The 16,332-nt window shown below is 48.6% G+C and overlaps 5 protein-coding genes across 5 annotated transcripts; 2 read left to right on the forward strand and 3 right to left on the reverse strand.

Moving 5' to 3' along the window:
• Window positions 1-284: 284 nt before the first annotated feature.
• VE01_09934 (uncharacterized protein) lies at window positions 285-3,808 on the forward strand. Its single transcript, XM_059464108.1, has 7 exons — window positions 285-308; window positions 427-449; window positions 542-682; window positions 811-861; window positions 914-1,046; window positions 1,647-2,032; window positions 2,088-3,808. Exons 2-7 carry the CDS (start codon window positions 447-449, stop codon window positions 3,606-3,608), a joined length of 2,235 nt encoding a protein of 744 aa, XP_059319272.1. The 5' UTR covers window positions 285-308; window positions 427-446; the 3' UTR covers window positions 3,609-3,808.
• VE01_09935 (uncharacterized protein) lies at window positions 3,606-5,629 on the reverse strand. Its single transcript, XM_018279342.2, has 2 exons — window positions 3,723-5,629; window positions 3,606-3,651 (listed from the first exon to the last, which is right to left on the reverse strand). Exon 1 carries the CDS (start codon window positions 5,495-5,497, stop codon window positions 4,202-4,204), a length of 1,296 nt encoding a protein of 431 aa, XP_018125697.1. The 5' UTR covers window positions 5,498-5,629; the 3' UTR covers window positions 3,606-3,651; window positions 3,723-4,201.
• Window positions 5,614-6,950, reverse strand: VE01_09936 (uncharacterized protein). The gene is made up of 5 exons (XM_018279343.2): window positions 6,775-6,950; window positions 6,593-6,714; window positions 6,116-6,532; window positions 6,008-6,066; window positions 5,614-5,949 (listed from the first exon to the last, which is right to left on the reverse strand). The coding sequence occupies exons 1-5, from the start codon at window positions 6,827-6,829 to the stop codon at window positions 5,841-5,843; spliced, it is 762 nt and encodes a 253-aa protein (XP_018125695.1). The 5' UTR covers window positions 6,830-6,950; the 3' UTR covers window positions 5,614-5,840.
• Window positions 6,951-8,621: 1,671 nt separating this feature from the next.
• On the forward strand, window positions 8,622-11,862 carry VE01_09937 (uncharacterized protein; the record flags this gene model as incomplete). The annotated part of the gene is made up of 13 exons (XM_059464109.1): window positions 8,622-8,910; window positions 8,962-9,014; window positions 9,064-9,539; window positions 9,601-9,656; window positions 9,711-9,925; window positions 9,976-10,118; window positions 10,173-10,536; window positions 10,583-10,655; window positions 10,706-10,764; window positions 10,819-10,885; window positions 11,147-11,249; window positions 11,327-11,418; window positions 11,489-11,862. The coding sequence occupies 13 exons, from the start codon at window positions 8,622-8,624 to the stop codon at window positions 11,860-11,862; spliced, it is 2,364 nt and encodes a 787-aa protein (XP_059319271.1).
• Window positions 11,863-12,367: 505 nt separating this feature from the next.
• VE01_09938 (uncharacterized protein) lies at window positions 12,368-14,761 on the reverse strand. Its single transcript, XM_018279345.2, has 4 exons — window positions 13,983-14,761; window positions 13,821-13,936; window positions 13,688-13,772; window positions 12,368-13,638 (listed from the first exon to the last, which is right to left on the reverse strand). The coding sequence occupies exons 1-4, from the start codon at window positions 14,341-14,343 to the stop codon at window positions 12,527-12,529; spliced, it is 1,674 nt and encodes a 557-aa protein (XP_018125689.2). The 5' UTR covers window positions 14,344-14,761; the 3' UTR covers window positions 12,368-12,526.
• Between the last annotated feature and the right edge of the window lie 1,571 nt (window positions 14,762-16,332).

Raw genomic sequence — 16,332 nt, forward strand, 5'->3', positions numbered from 1 at the left:
GGAGATGCGGATGTGATGGGTGATGGAGAGCCAAAATGGCCGCGTAAGTCTTTTCTTGGAGTACACAGCCTCACTCACCATTGGCTTGTGGTCCCAGATGTACACAGTAATACAGCTAACGCGTTGTGCAACTTGGTGTAATTATAACAGAAAATAGAAAACAGCTCTAGGATAAAGCTTTAGTATATTCCGCCAGCAATAAATCATTATTATTGTCTATATGGACCGTGGAATCTAGATGAGACAAGAGCTTTCTTGTAACCTTGAGAGTCCCAATCTTCAGCGGGCGGTGAATATACTATGATCACGTGAGTAACCATCACTATGGCGGTCGGGACACACCTAAACCGCTATCTGTCATGAGATGATGGTCCAAGCAAGCATCACCACCACGTCTCTCAGCCTCATCTACTCACCACAGTGAAGCTATCCACAACAGGCCAACCATGGTCCGTACACCCTGCTCCGACCCTGCTTTCGCCTACTGCTTTGATGCGCCGCATTTGGTAGTGCTATCGAGACATACTAACGCGTTTTCCAGCTTCCATTGGGCCTCCTCACTGCCGCCCAAGGGCATCCCATGCTCGTGGAGCTCAAGAATGGAGAGACGCTGAACGGACATCTCGTGTCATGCGATACCTGGATGAACCTCACCCTGAAGGAGGTCGTGCAGACTAGCCCTGTACGTCTACGCATCCCCAGACCATCCTGTCGTCTGCCCCGCGCCATTCAGTTCCATGGCAACAGCTATGCGCCGACTCCGTTGACACCCCCAAAACGTACTATGGCTAATTTATATGCGTTTTATAGGAAGGCGACAAGTTCTTCAGACTGGCAGAAGTATATGTTAAGGGAAACAATGTATGTTTGGGCTCCTAGCACTACCGGCTGTTACAAATGCTAACAATCCCAGATCAAATTCCTCCGCGTACCAGACGAGATTATAGATTTGGTCAAGGACCAACAACAAGGACAGCACGGCGGTGGCTACAGGGGAGGGCGCGGAGGCTCAAGAGGAGACCGTGGTGGAAGAGGGGACAGAGGACGTGGGGGCAGGGGTGGGGGCGGTGGCAGAGGGAGGGGGAGAGGGCAATGAAAGATTGCTTGACGACACTCGAGGCGGGAGACCTCGCCAGCGGAATTGAGGACTGATGCCAGACTACATTGGATGACGCATAGCTTGGCTGGAGTCCGTCAGGATTCAACGGCGCATCAGGAATGCAATCTCCACCACAAGTGGCTGGGCAGGAATGAGAAAAACGTCCAGCTATGGCATAAGTTGGAGCTGTATAATCATCATATAGAATCCACAGAGCAGTAATTTATCAATCTGCCTCAATCCCGCTTCCCTCGCGCTCTCCATGAATATAAGAAATATATGAGCCCACAGTGCACGTGACATGTTTAGCGCAAGGCTGACAATAGAGGTTCAACTTCTTGATGCGCCGTCACTGGGAAATTCGACGACGAAATCCCAACGCCAATGTCAGCTCCGCGGATTGCAGTCGACGGGCTATGGCGCTGCCTCTGTCCTTCATTTGATTCAATTGTACTCTCTAGAGCCCGATTGCCTGTTTCGAGGGCAAGTTATCGACCATACGTGCCCCGGAGAATACTGAGGCCTTCCAGCTTGAAGCTCTCAATAGCAGCTTCTCGACGCCAGAATTCCACTCTTGCGAAATCAGTCAACATATCGAATGATAGAAATTTTGCAAATGAGGCATTGGACGCCGCGGAACCCAGCTCCGAAACCCCTCCGCCGGAAAACTGGGGTGCACTTTCTGTCGTGGAGCTCCACGACATTCTTCGCACAGTGCGAGACGAGAGCGGCTCATACCAGAAAACGATCAACCTAGTTCAGTATCTGATTAAGAACAGAGGAGAAAGACCAAATGTGCGGCACTTCGATGCACTTATTCGGGCGAATGCCGATGCAGAGAGGGGGAGTGCGGAAGAGGTCGAGGGGTTGCTGAAGGAGATGGACAAGCAAGGAATCATCGGGGATTCGAGCCTATATCATAGCGTTCTGATGGTATGTTCATTTTCCGCCTTGCCACAATGTTACAGTACACTGACAGTTCACGTAGACTCTCGCCGTACACCCCAACCATCTTCTCCGGGCGGAAATCCTAACAGAGATGAAAGCCCGCTGGATCTCTCTCTCCCCACTCGGCTACCACCACCTCATCATCTCTCACCTTCGCGACCGCGAGTACGAACTAGCTCTATCCGTATTCTACTCCCTCCACCATCGCCATATACCAGTGGAACCATGGCTTTACGATATCTTAATCTACGTTTTCTCAGAAGCCGGCGAGCTTCCTACGGCTCTCTCCATCCTCCAATCCCGCGCCGAAGACCCAGACCGCAATCCTTTATACCCAGATCCGCAGGATGTTAGCCCGGGTGTCTGGCCATACTTTCTCGATACTTGTGCTGCGGCATATGATTACGCGGGCGTGTTATACGTGTGGCGGAAGCGTGTGGAAATTGATTATTTAAGACCGAGCGACGGCACATTGGCAAATGTCCTCAACACTGCGGCGCTGGCTGGTGATCCCGCGCTAGCGACCAGTGCCCTGAAAATGTTGGCGGATAGGAAAGGGGAACTGCCTACCAGCAGCTACGAGGCCATGTTGGAGGCGTATGCGACAGCTAAGGATGTGACGAATGCGTTTCGCGTGCTGTGCATTATGGGCAAGGCGGGCGGAGAAAGCACGAGCAAAACACCTAGCTCGGCAACTACAAGGCCTCTATTCAAGCTTCTACGAGACGAAGGGTCAGAAGGGATCCAAGATGCATGGAAGGCTTTGAAACCATTACAGGACGAGGGGAAAGAGATTCCTATTGCTGCTGTAAATGTTATCCTGGAAGCCGCCGCGTCGTCCGGAGAATTGGCGCTTGCAATGCGTCTCTACAAGGAGCTGGTTAGCTCCCAATCCTCCCCCGCCCCGAAGACAGAGCAACCAGATAGCTCCATAGTCGAGGGAACTTCACCCAATATTCGATACAAGACATCACGGAAAGCCCTGCGTGTCCACCCCGACACAACAACGATCAACGTCCTCCTCCAAGGCTGCACGAAGATCCGCAGCTCAGCCAGCCCCAAACGAATGGCAATGTACCTCGCGTCAGAGATGGCGCGCCAAGGCATCCGACCTGACGAGCTGACCTACGACCGACTCATCCTGGTGTGTCTACACGAGGGACAACAGGATTACGAGGACGCGTTCCGGTATCTGGAAGAGATGACGGCGATGGGGTGGCAGGGGAGGGTGAGGAATGGGACGTGGCATGCGCTTGCGCGGCGATGTGCGAGTGAGCGGGATGGGCGTGTGGATACGGTTTTGGAGATGATGGAGGGGTTGGGGTTGGAGACGGGGAAGTTGAGGGGTGTGGTGAGGGAGTTGTGGGAGGCTGGGCCGGGGGAGAGGCGTAGTGCGGGTCAGGAGGAGGTTGAAGGCGGTGAGGATGATGGGATGGCGGTGGATGTGGAGGTTGGAGATGGCGTGGAAGGTGGTACGGGAGAGACTGGCAATGAGACCCAGACGCCACAGGATGAACAACCTGTCTGGGGCAACCTGCGGAGGAAGCATGGCTCATCATGATTTAGAGATAATCTACCCGTGCGGTTCAAACTTGACGGGGGCACTGTATATATTAGCCACCCAGATCTTACGAACGGCTTGTATAATTTATTGGCGGTTTGATTGTTCACATACAGTCTCTATTGGGGCGTATGCTCTAGACGAGTACGTTGTATTGATGGTTACAAATATATAACACAAGTAAATATTCTAGATGTAACAGAATTCATCTTCCGTCAGAGTTCTCCCACTTGTTCCTTCATTTGATGCCATCATGGTTCATACATGGAACCAACCAGCACAAGCCATCTACTCCACTGACCAGCTTCTAGACAGCCATGCAATATGGCTTGGTTGGGCTGGGCGTGTGGCTATGAGGACGTCCGGCAAGAACCTCTGAGATAATATCGGCAGAGTAACTCTCCTTCGCTGGCTTTTGACTCTGTTCTGTCTCATGCGCCCGCCGGATCTTCAACGGAGTATGTGGGCAGTTCTGGCGTAGCCCGGCAAACCTCCTCGATAGTGGCCAGCCCTCTACACACTGATCTCAGCTCACGCTGCGATACACAGCTATTTCTGGCACCGCCATCATACACTAGGCCCCATCTTGCCTCTCAGGTCTTCTTCTCCGCAGCCTTCTTCATCTTGAAATCCGCCACCCACTCTGCTGCTTTCTGCTTCGGAACCACAAACACCCTCACAACCTCATCCACCACCTCCACCGATCCACTCGTAAGAAGTTTCAGCAACGTCACCTTCGGTCCCACCTTAATAAGCCCGCCTGTCATAGTCTCCGCGTAGCACTCCACGCCCCTCGGGGTATACTCATGCTGCCTATCCCACGGCGCCTGCTCATCAAGGATATACCCTAACCTCTCACCCACTGTCTCAGTCTCGCCAAACTCCTTGATAAAATCACTCTGCAAGACGAGCGGGTACAGAAGCACAGTAGGGAAGACCAACGAACTCGTCGGGTCCACAGGATCCGGCACGAGTCGCACCTTCGCATCCTCCATCTCCGGTGGCTGCTCCGTAGTACGCATGCGGATCCCCCGTGCCTTCAGCGCGGCTTTTAAGACATATGCTTCCTGCTTCACGCGTAGCGCAGCAGCCTCCTCTTTCCGCCTCTTCGCGTCGACTATCTCCGCCTTCTCAATAATTTGCTGGGCGAGGAGCTTGAGGTCCTTGTGTTCTGGGTCAAGCGCTAGACCGTGCGCGCAGGCGTCGTCTGCTTCACGGATCTTGGAGAGAGCGAGAAGGGCAACTCCAGAGCGGTAGAAGGCTTTGATGTTCTTGGGGTTTAGGCGGATGACTTGCGCGCAGTCGAGGGTGGCGGATCGGTAGTTCTTGAGCTGGACGTGGCAGGCTGAGCGGTTGCCGAGGCAGGCTTCGAGGAGCTTTAGTTGTTCTTTTATCTCGGCTTCGTCCTCGGCGCTCAGGGTGGGTGGTGCGGTTCTGTCGGCTTGTGGTGATGCTTCTTGTAGGGTCTTCTCTTGGGCTCGCTTTCGTTGCTCAGCCTGTAGTACTGTTATAGCTTTAGAGTAGAACTCTTTCGCGTCGGCCCAGCTCCGTAATTTGAAGACGTCGTTGCCCTGCTCCTTGAAGTTCTGGGAGACCTCGCTCGGTGTGCCCTCGTAGGCAAGTGCTTTGAAGGCCTCGATTTCGTCGTTGTCCTCCAGCTCGGTCATGAACAGGGGAGTCTTATTTAAATCGGCGAGGATCTCGGCGGAGGAGAGGTTGCGGTAGGCATCCATGGACGGTGGGAGCTGGGGCGCCGTTGTGGACGAGGCGGGGTTGGTGGTGGGGGCCTTGCCCATAGAGTATGACTTGATGGCATCCGCGATCATGTCTGGGGTCGGTTCTGTGGGGGCGGGATGGTCGACGACCTCGTTTTCTTCGATGAAGCCCATGGCGAGTGGTTTATACGCCTAGTGGTTTCTCGACGGTGATGACGATCATGGTAGTATTTCAAAAGTTAAAAAAATTACGGCGGGGCAGATGGCTTGAGCGGGACAGGACTAGCGTTCTTCCGTCGATGGCATCGAATGCTAGTGGGCCTTTCGCGGCAATCACCACCCTAAACTATTCCTTCATGATAAATGGCTAAGCAAAGACCACATGCACAATGGCTTATATGGCCTTTATGCGCTCCTTTAAAGCTATGGATCCGTCATTCACATGCTAAATCAGATTAGAAACACACAGTCATTTTGTTGGCTTTTCCTAGCCACTTCTAGAAAGGGGACTTGTATCTTAGACAAAGGTACTTTGAACCAAAGAAACCGTCTTCTCAGCCAACAACTTTGCATCGCCAGGGAACCTCGCACTAATATAATTATACTTCTCATCCTCGATAACAAATCTATGAGACGTAAGTTTAATCTCAGATGCTTTGTATAGGGGCAAGATCAATGACTTACGCTCCTATTCCAATACTGTTCTTGTACTGCTTGTCCGGATTATCCAAAACTTTCCGGACCTAACCTCCAGTTAGCACCTAGACTAATATTCGAACACATCAAACTCACTGCTTCCTCAACATTCTCACTCGCAGCCCCATACGTCTTATAATAATCACCTAAAAATGCTCTCGTACCCCAATATGCCACCTGTTCAAACAGTGCAGGCAGGGCCGTTGTGTCGCATTCATGTATGACACTCTTCCCCTCCATATCCTTTGTCTTCGAAAGCACCATGACGCCATGGCACACAGCAGCCACACTCCTCTTGCTCGGCTTCATCGTGCTAGAGAAATATGCAGCGATGTGTCTCTGCATTATATGCGAGTCAATTAATTGTCGCACTCCTTTTTCGTGGCCACCAGGGAGGAAGATCAGGTTGTAGGTGTCGAGGGAGAAATCGGAGGAGGACCAGGAGAGGGGGTTCTGAAATTCAGGTTGCGTGGACATGGAGTTATAGGCCTCAACTGCTAAACCTGTTGCTCCCTTGGGTTAGGTCAATTAGCTTGTATAATAGCTAGATAGGCATGAAGGGGTATTTAGTACTAGGAGTTTCTGGGTGATACCCTTCAACATCTTTTTGTCGCATTCCGGAGTCTTGCCCTTCTCCGTTGCGAAATGGACTTCGAATCCGGCTTTCTTGAATTCGGTATAGGGAACAGCGGTCTCTAGAGAATTCACATCATTACTAGCACGTTATGTTCCTGCAAAGATGTAGGAATGGGTACCTGTTGGATCATGTCCATAATCGGACATTGGTATGAGAACTTTGGCGGTCGTCATGGTGAAAATATTTTGTTATCCAGCTGGAAATTGTAATTGAGTTAGTATCAGAGCAAGTAGAATGAGGTAGCGAAGGGGATGTAGGTATTTATCGTTGTTGACGTCGTCCGTGTTCGTCCGGGCTTTATGAGGACAATGTGACATAGTGACTCTAAAATTAGCTGGAGGTTCTAAGATTTTAATTTGCAAAGTAACCTCGGCTGTATGGTGCATACGCAGTAAGCGTCAGCAACTAAGCTTCTCGTTCAGCTTCATGTTAAGAAACCGGTAGTTGGAGATAATACAATTGAGATGGCTACAGATTAAAGTATAAAAGCGGCTATATATCTCTTGGTTTCTAATTTCAATAACCCACTTCTACATCACTCCTCTCGATCGCATCGCTTCCCAAATCTACAGCCATGAAGTCCTCCATCATCATCTCTGGTCTCCCACTCCTCGTCCTTGCTCTAGTTTCTAATGCTACTTGCTTTACAACAGGTCCAGATGGCGACTGAACAACGGGACACGATAAAATCTCCCGGATGTATGACTACCTAGCTGGCGACTATGCACCCGGTCAAGCAAAACACTACGCTTTTACGTATAGTTAATGAGACTAACATGTGAAGCGCTTCTTGGTCGACGGGCCGTGCCACAGACCTACGCCACCAGGACATAGGCGGCAGTTGTTCCTGCCAACAAATAAATAAATGGCATATTTTGCACTCTATTGTAGGTTGCTGGCTAGGAGAGAAGAGGAGCAGAAATTCAAGTTAATCAAATATGAATTTGATTCTGTGACCATGCTATTTTTTGTACGCTCGCTCGCAGCTGGGAATGGTGAGGACCTGGAATATCAAACAGGAGGTTTCCGCCAAAGCATTCTCATTTAGGGCCCTGAGCACATAGCTTTCATTGTGGGCGATTAAAGTTAATCAACTTGGTTTTTTTTACAGGCGATGGGTCCAATTATTGCTAAGTAGTCACTCAGCGTCATTCATCGTTGGTTTTACGAGAGTTACCATTGGCACTTTATGAGACGTATTTGAGTTCACTTGATGGTGTTTCCCTGTAGCTGCATTCAGAACGGTTTCATTCATTCTTCTCTCAGTATAGCGAGGAGTGGAAGATATTTGAGCCGATTATCTTCTTTGTTAGTGCATGCTATCGCGGGAGGCTTGACAGGACAACAACATTAGCCCTGCCCACTTCCCTCGTCCAATACAAAGGCGTTAGATGTTGCCTGCATATGTTGTCTTCAGGGTCAACTCATACTTCAACTGGCTGGTAGGATATTATTGATCTTACTTTCTACAATATTCTTCTTGTCTATTCCCCATCACAACATCTTGCCAACATCCAGATGCCCAAAGCTTTGAGCAGCTTCGAGTGATCTTGTTTAGCTTCTAGCTGCATCTTCCTTTCAAACGCTTGGAAGCTTCACCTGTTAAGGCAGCAAGAATTTTTAATGGGAAACAAACACTCATCCCGGTCTCATCGAATATCAACCCAACTCAGCCTTTGGTTTCCTTTCAACAACCTCTCCAAGGCCAACTAGAGGCAGTGAAGCCCATCATCCTTTCAACCAACAGAGCCATTCTATTTTCACCAGACTATCAAAGATCAGTTCATAAGACAACAAGGCAACTCCATTCCAGAAGCCGACACAGCCAGTCTATTTTCACTGGCAATATCTGATTCAGTGGATGGACGATTGGCTTTCTCTCAAAAGGTTCTTTCTACTCAGCCTCACGCACGCTATACATCCGACCCAGAGTCGAACCCGGCATTTTATTCACACAAAGTAAGCATGGCGAACGCTTGTGACTTAAGGAATGCCTACGATAGCAGCATCATGGTCACCTATGATGTTGCCGTTGAAGAAGCGCTGGAGGGGCCATTCTACGACCCTATCTATCAAGCTGAGCTACAAAAGGACCGTGAGATTGCACGTGCTGCCACGAATGCACTGAAAAGGGCAGACTTATTTACAGTCCACGGAGATAACCTTGCAAGATTAATCCAGGACGGCGAAAGTTTAAGTGAATTCGAAGTCTCCAGTACGAGAACTATCGCCATTCTAGGGGGCTCGGGTGAAGGTAAGCATGCATTCCATCAAGCCAAACTGCATGGATCTAATTTCCTTTCAGGCAAGAGCAGCCTCATCAACTCCCTGTTACACTATCCGGAGATCGCCAAATGCGTAAGTACACATCATGTTACGTAGATTTCACAACTTAACTTGTGGATAGGGAGATATAGGCGCAGCCTGCACGTCAATTGTTACAGAGTATAGACTGAAGACAGCCAATCACAGAGCACCTATAACAATAGATGTTGAGTACCTCTCCGTAACAGAAATAGAAGAGCTGCTCAAAGAACTTCTCTGGAGCTTCCGTCGGATGTATCTTCCAAATGCCGAAGATGAAAACATCATTCAAAGCGAATACGATCAAATGGAACGTGAATCGGCGGAGGCGTGGTCTTCCCTTGAGGCTGCATTTAGCCACCATGAAGAATTTAGCAAAGACTGGCTCACAAAAGACATGACCGAAGAAGGATTGGCTATGGTTACCGATCAGGTTATCCAATGGTCCCATGAGCTCGATTGGCCCGCTGGCGCAGACAGCGGAAAGTGGACATCGACAGCAGACACTGCAGATGAATGTTACGAGAAGACGGGTGTCTTCATGGAAGACCGGTTTTGGCCATTCACCAAAATAATCCGGTAAGATTCACATCACGCTTTGTTTCTTTGATTGTAGTATCTGATTGAGGATTCTACACAGTGTTTATATTGAGGCACAGATCTTAAAGTCTGGTATTATTCTCGCCGATTTGCCGGGTTAGTAGCTCAAAATCTTAGACTATGCCACATATCAACTGACGGTCGACGCAGGTTTGCACGATACCAACCTTGCACGAGTGAAAGCCACTCAAGACTACCTCCTGAGATGTGATCATATCTTTGTCGTCGCAAGGATTTCTCGGGCGATAACAAATCAATCATTAAAATCATCCCTCCTTTCTGTCGTGTCCAAACATGCCGGGCAAGAATTAGATGGATCCAGAGGGGAAAGCATGAAAATTGCGGCTGTTTGCACTAATTCAGAGGTTCTACTCTACTGTTCAAGTTTGTGAAGGTGGTGACTGACGCTTAGTAGGATATTAATGAGAAGTCGGCGAGACGGGAATTTTGTGGCCCCAACAACAGAATCTCACCAGAAGACATGGCAGAACTCGACCAAGATATTGCAAAGGAAATGGAACAAGGGAATCGACAATCTGTAAAGAATTTGAGGTTGAGGCAAGTTCTATGGTTTTATGCGTGCTATAAACTAAAATATTAACTATTCTCTAGGCAGCGTTTGCTACTGATCAACGCCCGGAATATGCACGTTAAAGAAGGCTTGCAGAAAGCTTACTCGGCTGAAATTCCAAAAGGGGTGCTCGAAGTATTTTGCGTTTCGAACACGTCTTATGAGAAATATGCCATGAAAGGAGATATAGAAATGGTGCAGGCCAGTGGCATACCAGAGGTTCGACAATTCTGCTACACCATAATCAGTCGTGCACACCTACTTGAAGCAAACCACTTCCGCAATTCAAGGATGTCGAGCTTTCTAAATTCCACCCTGCTCGTGGTAGCCAAACCTGAATGCCAGACTATGGAGGCTATGATCGATAGATCAATCTATTTCACCTTGTTTGGGGTGAAAAATGAGGTTTGTAGTGTTCTTCGTGCTTCTTGTCATGGGCTAACCGTGTCAGGTATTGGGGGCCGTGTCTCAATCCAAAATCGATTTCAACGACGTTTTTCAAAGTTTGATTATTTCGCACATAGGTGGGTTTGATCATAACTTTAGAAGCCAGGGTGTTATCTAACTCGCATAGACCAAGAAAGTCCTGCCTGGGAAAAAGCGGCGCAAGAGGAAGGTTTATCATGGTTCAATGTAATGTCCACCCCTTGTCCATAACAATTGAGTTCATATTCTAACAGTACATAGTGGTATTGGAGTACTGTTTCCACAATGCATAAGTATATCAACTGTAGACTAACGCCAGATGTTGCAGGTCAGTATAAAGCCTGGTGCCGGAACGATGGCGACCACAAGACGAGAGCCCGGAAAGCCAACTGGAATTCCGAGCTCATTAAGAAAATGAGGGCAGAGATGGGATTTCGATGGGAAGCATTTAAACAAAAAATCCCGACGCTATTCGCAGATTTGCTACAATCTATCAAAGCGATATTCCTAAAATTGCAATCCGAAATGAGAAGCAAGTTAAATCGTCTTATCTTGGTCATGGACAGTATTTACTAACTCCAGAACATAGAGGAAAACGTTGATCCTTTACTCATAGACGGAATTGAATTCAAGATTGGAGCTATCGAGTATGAATTCAGTCAGGCGGTGGAAAAACTTGTGAAGGGTGTTGAGTAAGTTCTATTAGTTCGACGAAAACCCGCTTCTCATTGTTAAGTTTGGGCAAGGAAGCTTTTCTTACATCAACTAGAATTATTTGTTCCAAAGCATCAGAGGCCAATCAATCATCTTACATAGTCAAAATCATGACTCCGGCCTACCGATCAGCAGCCCAACAATTTGGTCAGTATTTTGCTTCTTTAGGATTGAGCTGAGATCATCAAAACGCAGTACTAATGTTTGTGCTGAGCAGGCAAAGGCATGGCTGCTCGTCAACGGACAATCGTCCAGGGCCGCATTGAGGAGGGGCTGTTCTCTAAGATTTCAATGGCCATAAGCAAGGATATAAAAGCCGAGGTGAAAACCAGTTTTGGTGCAGTTAAAAAGGAACTGGACAACATTTTTGTTCGCATAGAGACCGATATCAGGGTGAGACTGGCGACGGAGGAGCAATCTTGCGAGAAGGGGGACCCCACCCGCGAGGACAAGGAGAGACGGAAAGCAGATTTGGCTTGTGAACTTCAAGACCTAAAGAGACAGCATGAGGAAGCTCCTGGAAGCATTGATTTTATTCAGCCTAGAGTCCTAGAGATGGAGGAGGTCAAAGAGGAGGGCGTCGCGCTTTGAGCCACAAATCGCCGTATTGCCAGAGTTTGTTTGACGGTTACAATTTCAGATCCTTTCGGATTATTATTTCGACTTCATTCAGAGAAGATATCTGGAGTTGATCCATACTCAATTCTGATTTTATATCTCTCTGCGCTGATGTTGGGGCTCTCTTATACTTCTAATCGTAGAATTATAAGAACCCAGAATAAATAATATGCGTCATGAAATAAAGCATTCCACCACACAAAATTATAGCAGAAATGACTTAACATAAAAAGTGACATTCATGCAAGTGAAGTATTCATACCAGTAATTATCATCACATATAAAATATGACAATGCAAGAACTGCAACAACCTCGTTTGACCCAACAAATCGCCCGCAATTCCAAAGCCAGCGTACATCATACTTCACACCATGGAATATTTACTTCATCTGGATTCAACAACACATTCTAATTAAAGCCAAAACTAAATGACATACTCAGCTAAAATCGCGCAGTATAAAATATTCAAATCCCGAGCCCCTTTTCTCCATATTCGTTGTGTCCATGGCCTGCCTATGGCCGTCATCATATCGACATAGCTCGTGTGAATTTACCGTGTGCTCATATTCAGTGTATCCAACCTGCATCAATTTCAAACCTTAAATGCGAATTGCCAGTGACATTCCGATTCAACCTTCACAAACTTGCTGCCCTCTTTCTCTTCATGCCTTGGGCAGTTCCGTTCCCCTCGCCAACGCTAAGACACATAAGCATCAGCGCCGCACTCTTCTCTTCTTCGCCCACTCCCTTTTCCAGGGATGAGTTGACCTTTGCAAGCCACTCAACATTTCCTGGGCTTCCATTTTGGCTCTCCACCTCCTTGGTTACCTCCCTTTCCCACTTTATACGCTTTGGGCTGACGTTTGGGCTGCCATCACTATCCGCATCATAGACCTCCTCATCCATACCAACCCCTCTGATCCCCAACCCAACCAAGCCGCGATGCCTCATCGGTGGAAGAGTGTTTTGGTTCAGTGCCTGGGCTCCAAACCCATGGTCACCTACGGTGCGGGGGATGGCGCTTAGCCAAGGGCTTGCAACCGGACTTTGGTTTGGAGTTGCCGGATACGGCGGCGTTGGAGGGTGTCGGAGAGCTCGAGGTCTCCAACTCGGGGCCTGGCGCTGTATTTCATGCTCCCTCGAAGCGATCTTCGCATTGGATGAGAATGCAGACTTATTTTGTTGCGCAAATCGCACCTGGGGATGCGTGTTTGCCGCTGTCCAGCCGGACGAGGTGTAGCCAGAAGCAGGTGACGATGGAAGAGGGGTGTACGCTGTCATTGGCGTGGGCGGCCCCGAGAATTGTGCCCGGTCGAATTTTTGGTATGGCATGCTCGTCTCAGACTCTGTGTCTGTGCTTTCGCCGCGGAGGGGTCCTCGGCATTTTGGCTTCAATCTCTTCGTAGCTTGCTCGTGAGCAACGGGAAAATCATTGGGTGTACTTCGGGGTGACACAGAGTCAATTGTTCGAACCGTTCGCTGGCTTGGACTGGGCGTCGGATTTTGAGATGCGGATGAAGATGGGTTGGACGTGGGACCATTTGTGGCTGCGGAACGGAAGGCTATAGCTTCTTTGGTGCCGTGGATAATGACCGATGGTTCGATAACCATTCGCCCACAGAGAGGAGATTCACGGTGTGTGCATTGTGATGGGAAACTGGGCCCGAATATCGGAATGAGGGCGCCAGCGATGTTGGCGCAGAAGGTTGCGCATAACGCCATGGCGCATGGATATGGCATCCAGTATCCTTCACCAAGTCAGATTATTTGTCCAAGAGCTGGGAGAATAGGCCATACCTTGAGCAGCAAGTGCACCTCCTGTGATGCTGTGGGTAATTTCTTTGAGCCCCGGGTTCATATTAAGCATCTTGGCTGGTATGGTCTGCGGTTCATTAGAAAGTGGCACCGTTTTGAGAACAGAGAAACTAACCTTCGAGTAATTGCAGCACTTGAAGAAAGGCGTAATACGGACAAGCCCGATATTGTAGTCCCACATTACCGTGTGTTCTTTTTCTTCGCCTGGAAGTCGGAATGTGTATTGGAAAACTGATACTCTTGTCAGCAATGCCACGAATGTAAATTGCAATCCTACCTTCAAAGCTGTGTCGACCAGTTTTCTCAAGGAAGCTTTTCTTCTCGCTGTTGTATGGGATATGGCGAGGATATTTCACAATCTCTCCGAGGGGAAATACCTTATACTTCTGGACTTCCCGAACACTCTCCGGGTCAAGGTTCTCAAACGGAGGAAACATAACAGTTCCCATGACCTTGCCTTTGAAAAAGACAGCACCATCTTTACTCATCTTAGATTTTGCTGAAGACTGTTGGCCACTGGGTCGCGGGCTTTCGTTTGGAGATAGATGCGAATAGTAAGATGGAGAGCTCGAAGGTAAACTAATCCATCGAGACTCTGAGGTAGATATGGGGTTGAGAAGCGAAGACAAGGAAAGCATAGCGCTGAAGAGGCGTTGCTGGCCCTTCCGACGAGCTATTGGAGGTCTCAGACGGTGTTCCAGAATAAGTTGTAAGTCGTTGGCTCCGACCTTTAAAGCAATGCAGTCAACTTGGTGTCGATGCTTGAGTCCTTGGAATGAATGAACGAGGATTTAGATGCCCAGTCAACCCCTTCCAAGCAGCCTTGGAAGGCTCGGAATAAAGATTCAAAGGGCACTGGAAAGAAAAATTCTTGGGTCGGTTCTGGATATGTGAGTTTTCTCGGCGGGGTCTCCGGCCCTTGTTGGTCGTGTCTTAGTGATAGCCAGTGAACATATGAGACTCCGTTTGCACGCACACTAATATTTATGAGCCGAGGGTTGCTAGGTGAACATGCAGGATTATGCAGGCTCTTGAAAGGGCGTGTCTCTGTCTGCGTGTTAACGTGTTTTCCTTTATTTGACGCGCTGTCCAAGGGTAAGAGATGATTCTTATCAACGAATCCAAGGGGCCTTTCGACAGCGTTTCAGGGGTTCCGTCAGAATGACAAGCCTCCAACGAATACTGGAGGTAAATGCGATAACACCCCATATCCTCGTCCGCTATGCCTATCCCATAACCGCAGACGGACGGCAAAGTCTCCCTTGGCAATGGCACATGACACAGCTTCGAGGAAATTAGTCTCAGAAGGTCCCAGTAGCTGCAAGTTTCCAGTCGAAAGAGTTTCTGGCTGGCTGCTTGGACAGGGGTATATTTCCACCCCGATGAAGCCGTGGTTTGACAGCAGCACACAAATGCTAACACCGTAACGGGAGCAAGTAGTGTTTGAATGGGGTTAGGCGGATATATGGTGACGGGTGGTGGCTGCAGCACAGGCGGATAGCTGCATACTTATGCAGCAGAATTGCCGCATGGATGTGTTTCCGGCCCTGACTCTTGTGGCTGGGGAGAAAGAAAATGCCTATCACAGCATATATCGTAGTAAGACAACTTGATTGACTCGATGCAAGGAGCAGGGTAGCTTGGTGCTTGCTATCGTTGAGGTTTATGTCTCGGTGTCAGAAGTCATGTAGGAATGTGCTCAAAGGAATATATCCCATCTCTTTTTTATTATCGTACCCGGATTTGATCATGCTTCTTGTCGGCGTGAGCAGCCGTATATTGCATACACCGTCAAAGACAGCAGTGTAGTTCCGCAAGGGAAGTTTCCATGGCCTTTCGAGAAGCTTGTTAAGGAAGGATTGCTACTCCCCAAATAATGGCATGTATTTGTCATTGCTTTGACTCTGATGACCCACAGGATAGCCATGCAAGTATGCGTCTGAAATCTAGCATCTCCATGTCGTCATGTCTTGCAACGCCGAAGATTTAGAGCCGGGAAAGGTTCGTGGCGGCTCAACAGGAACAGGGGACCTCGATGTGAGAGTTGAGGTCATGCACAGAATGAAGAGCCAAAGGATGATAGTACAGTAGAATACTACCATGGGAACCTAGAAATGAATAAGGAAATAAGAGAAGGTCTTCTTCCAATATATCATATCCGCTCACCTGGATGGTTTGGGGCCTGACAATGGATTCTTATGTGTGAGGTATTGCAACAGAGAATTATCATATTGAGGATTTACTGTGCCTGAGACAGAACCGCAACCAGTTCTAGATATGACATGCCTTTCTCCCATGAGTTGCCCCGCGGCCAGGCCATAGTAGGCAATCCCCAATTCTTCGAGTCGGCAAGATGTCGAAAGTTGGCGATAGCTATTGCAAGAAATTAGTGAAGCCTGCAGTTAACCGTTGATCTGGACTGCCCCCACGTGGCTCGAGCCAACCACTTTCCAGAGTTGCAACTGTAACTATACAAACGGAGCGATGAAGTTGAGAATTAATTTGCCTCGGATATGCCTGGTCTAGGTTGAACGAAAAAGGAAGTTACAGGAACCCGGTGGCTTTTCTCTGGAGCCTCGTTCATACATCACCAATCAATTCAAAGAAGACACAATATGGGCGCGTAA

This window comes from Pseudogymnoascus verrucosus (genome assembly GCF_001662655.1).
Source record: "Pseudogymnoascus verrucosus strain UAMH 10579 unplaced genomic scaffold scaffold_71, whole genome shotgun sequence".
Classification (NCBI taxonomy): Eukaryota; Fungi; Ascomycota; class Leotiomycetes; order Thelebolales; family Thelebolaceae; genus Pseudogymnoascus; species Pseudogymnoascus verrucosus.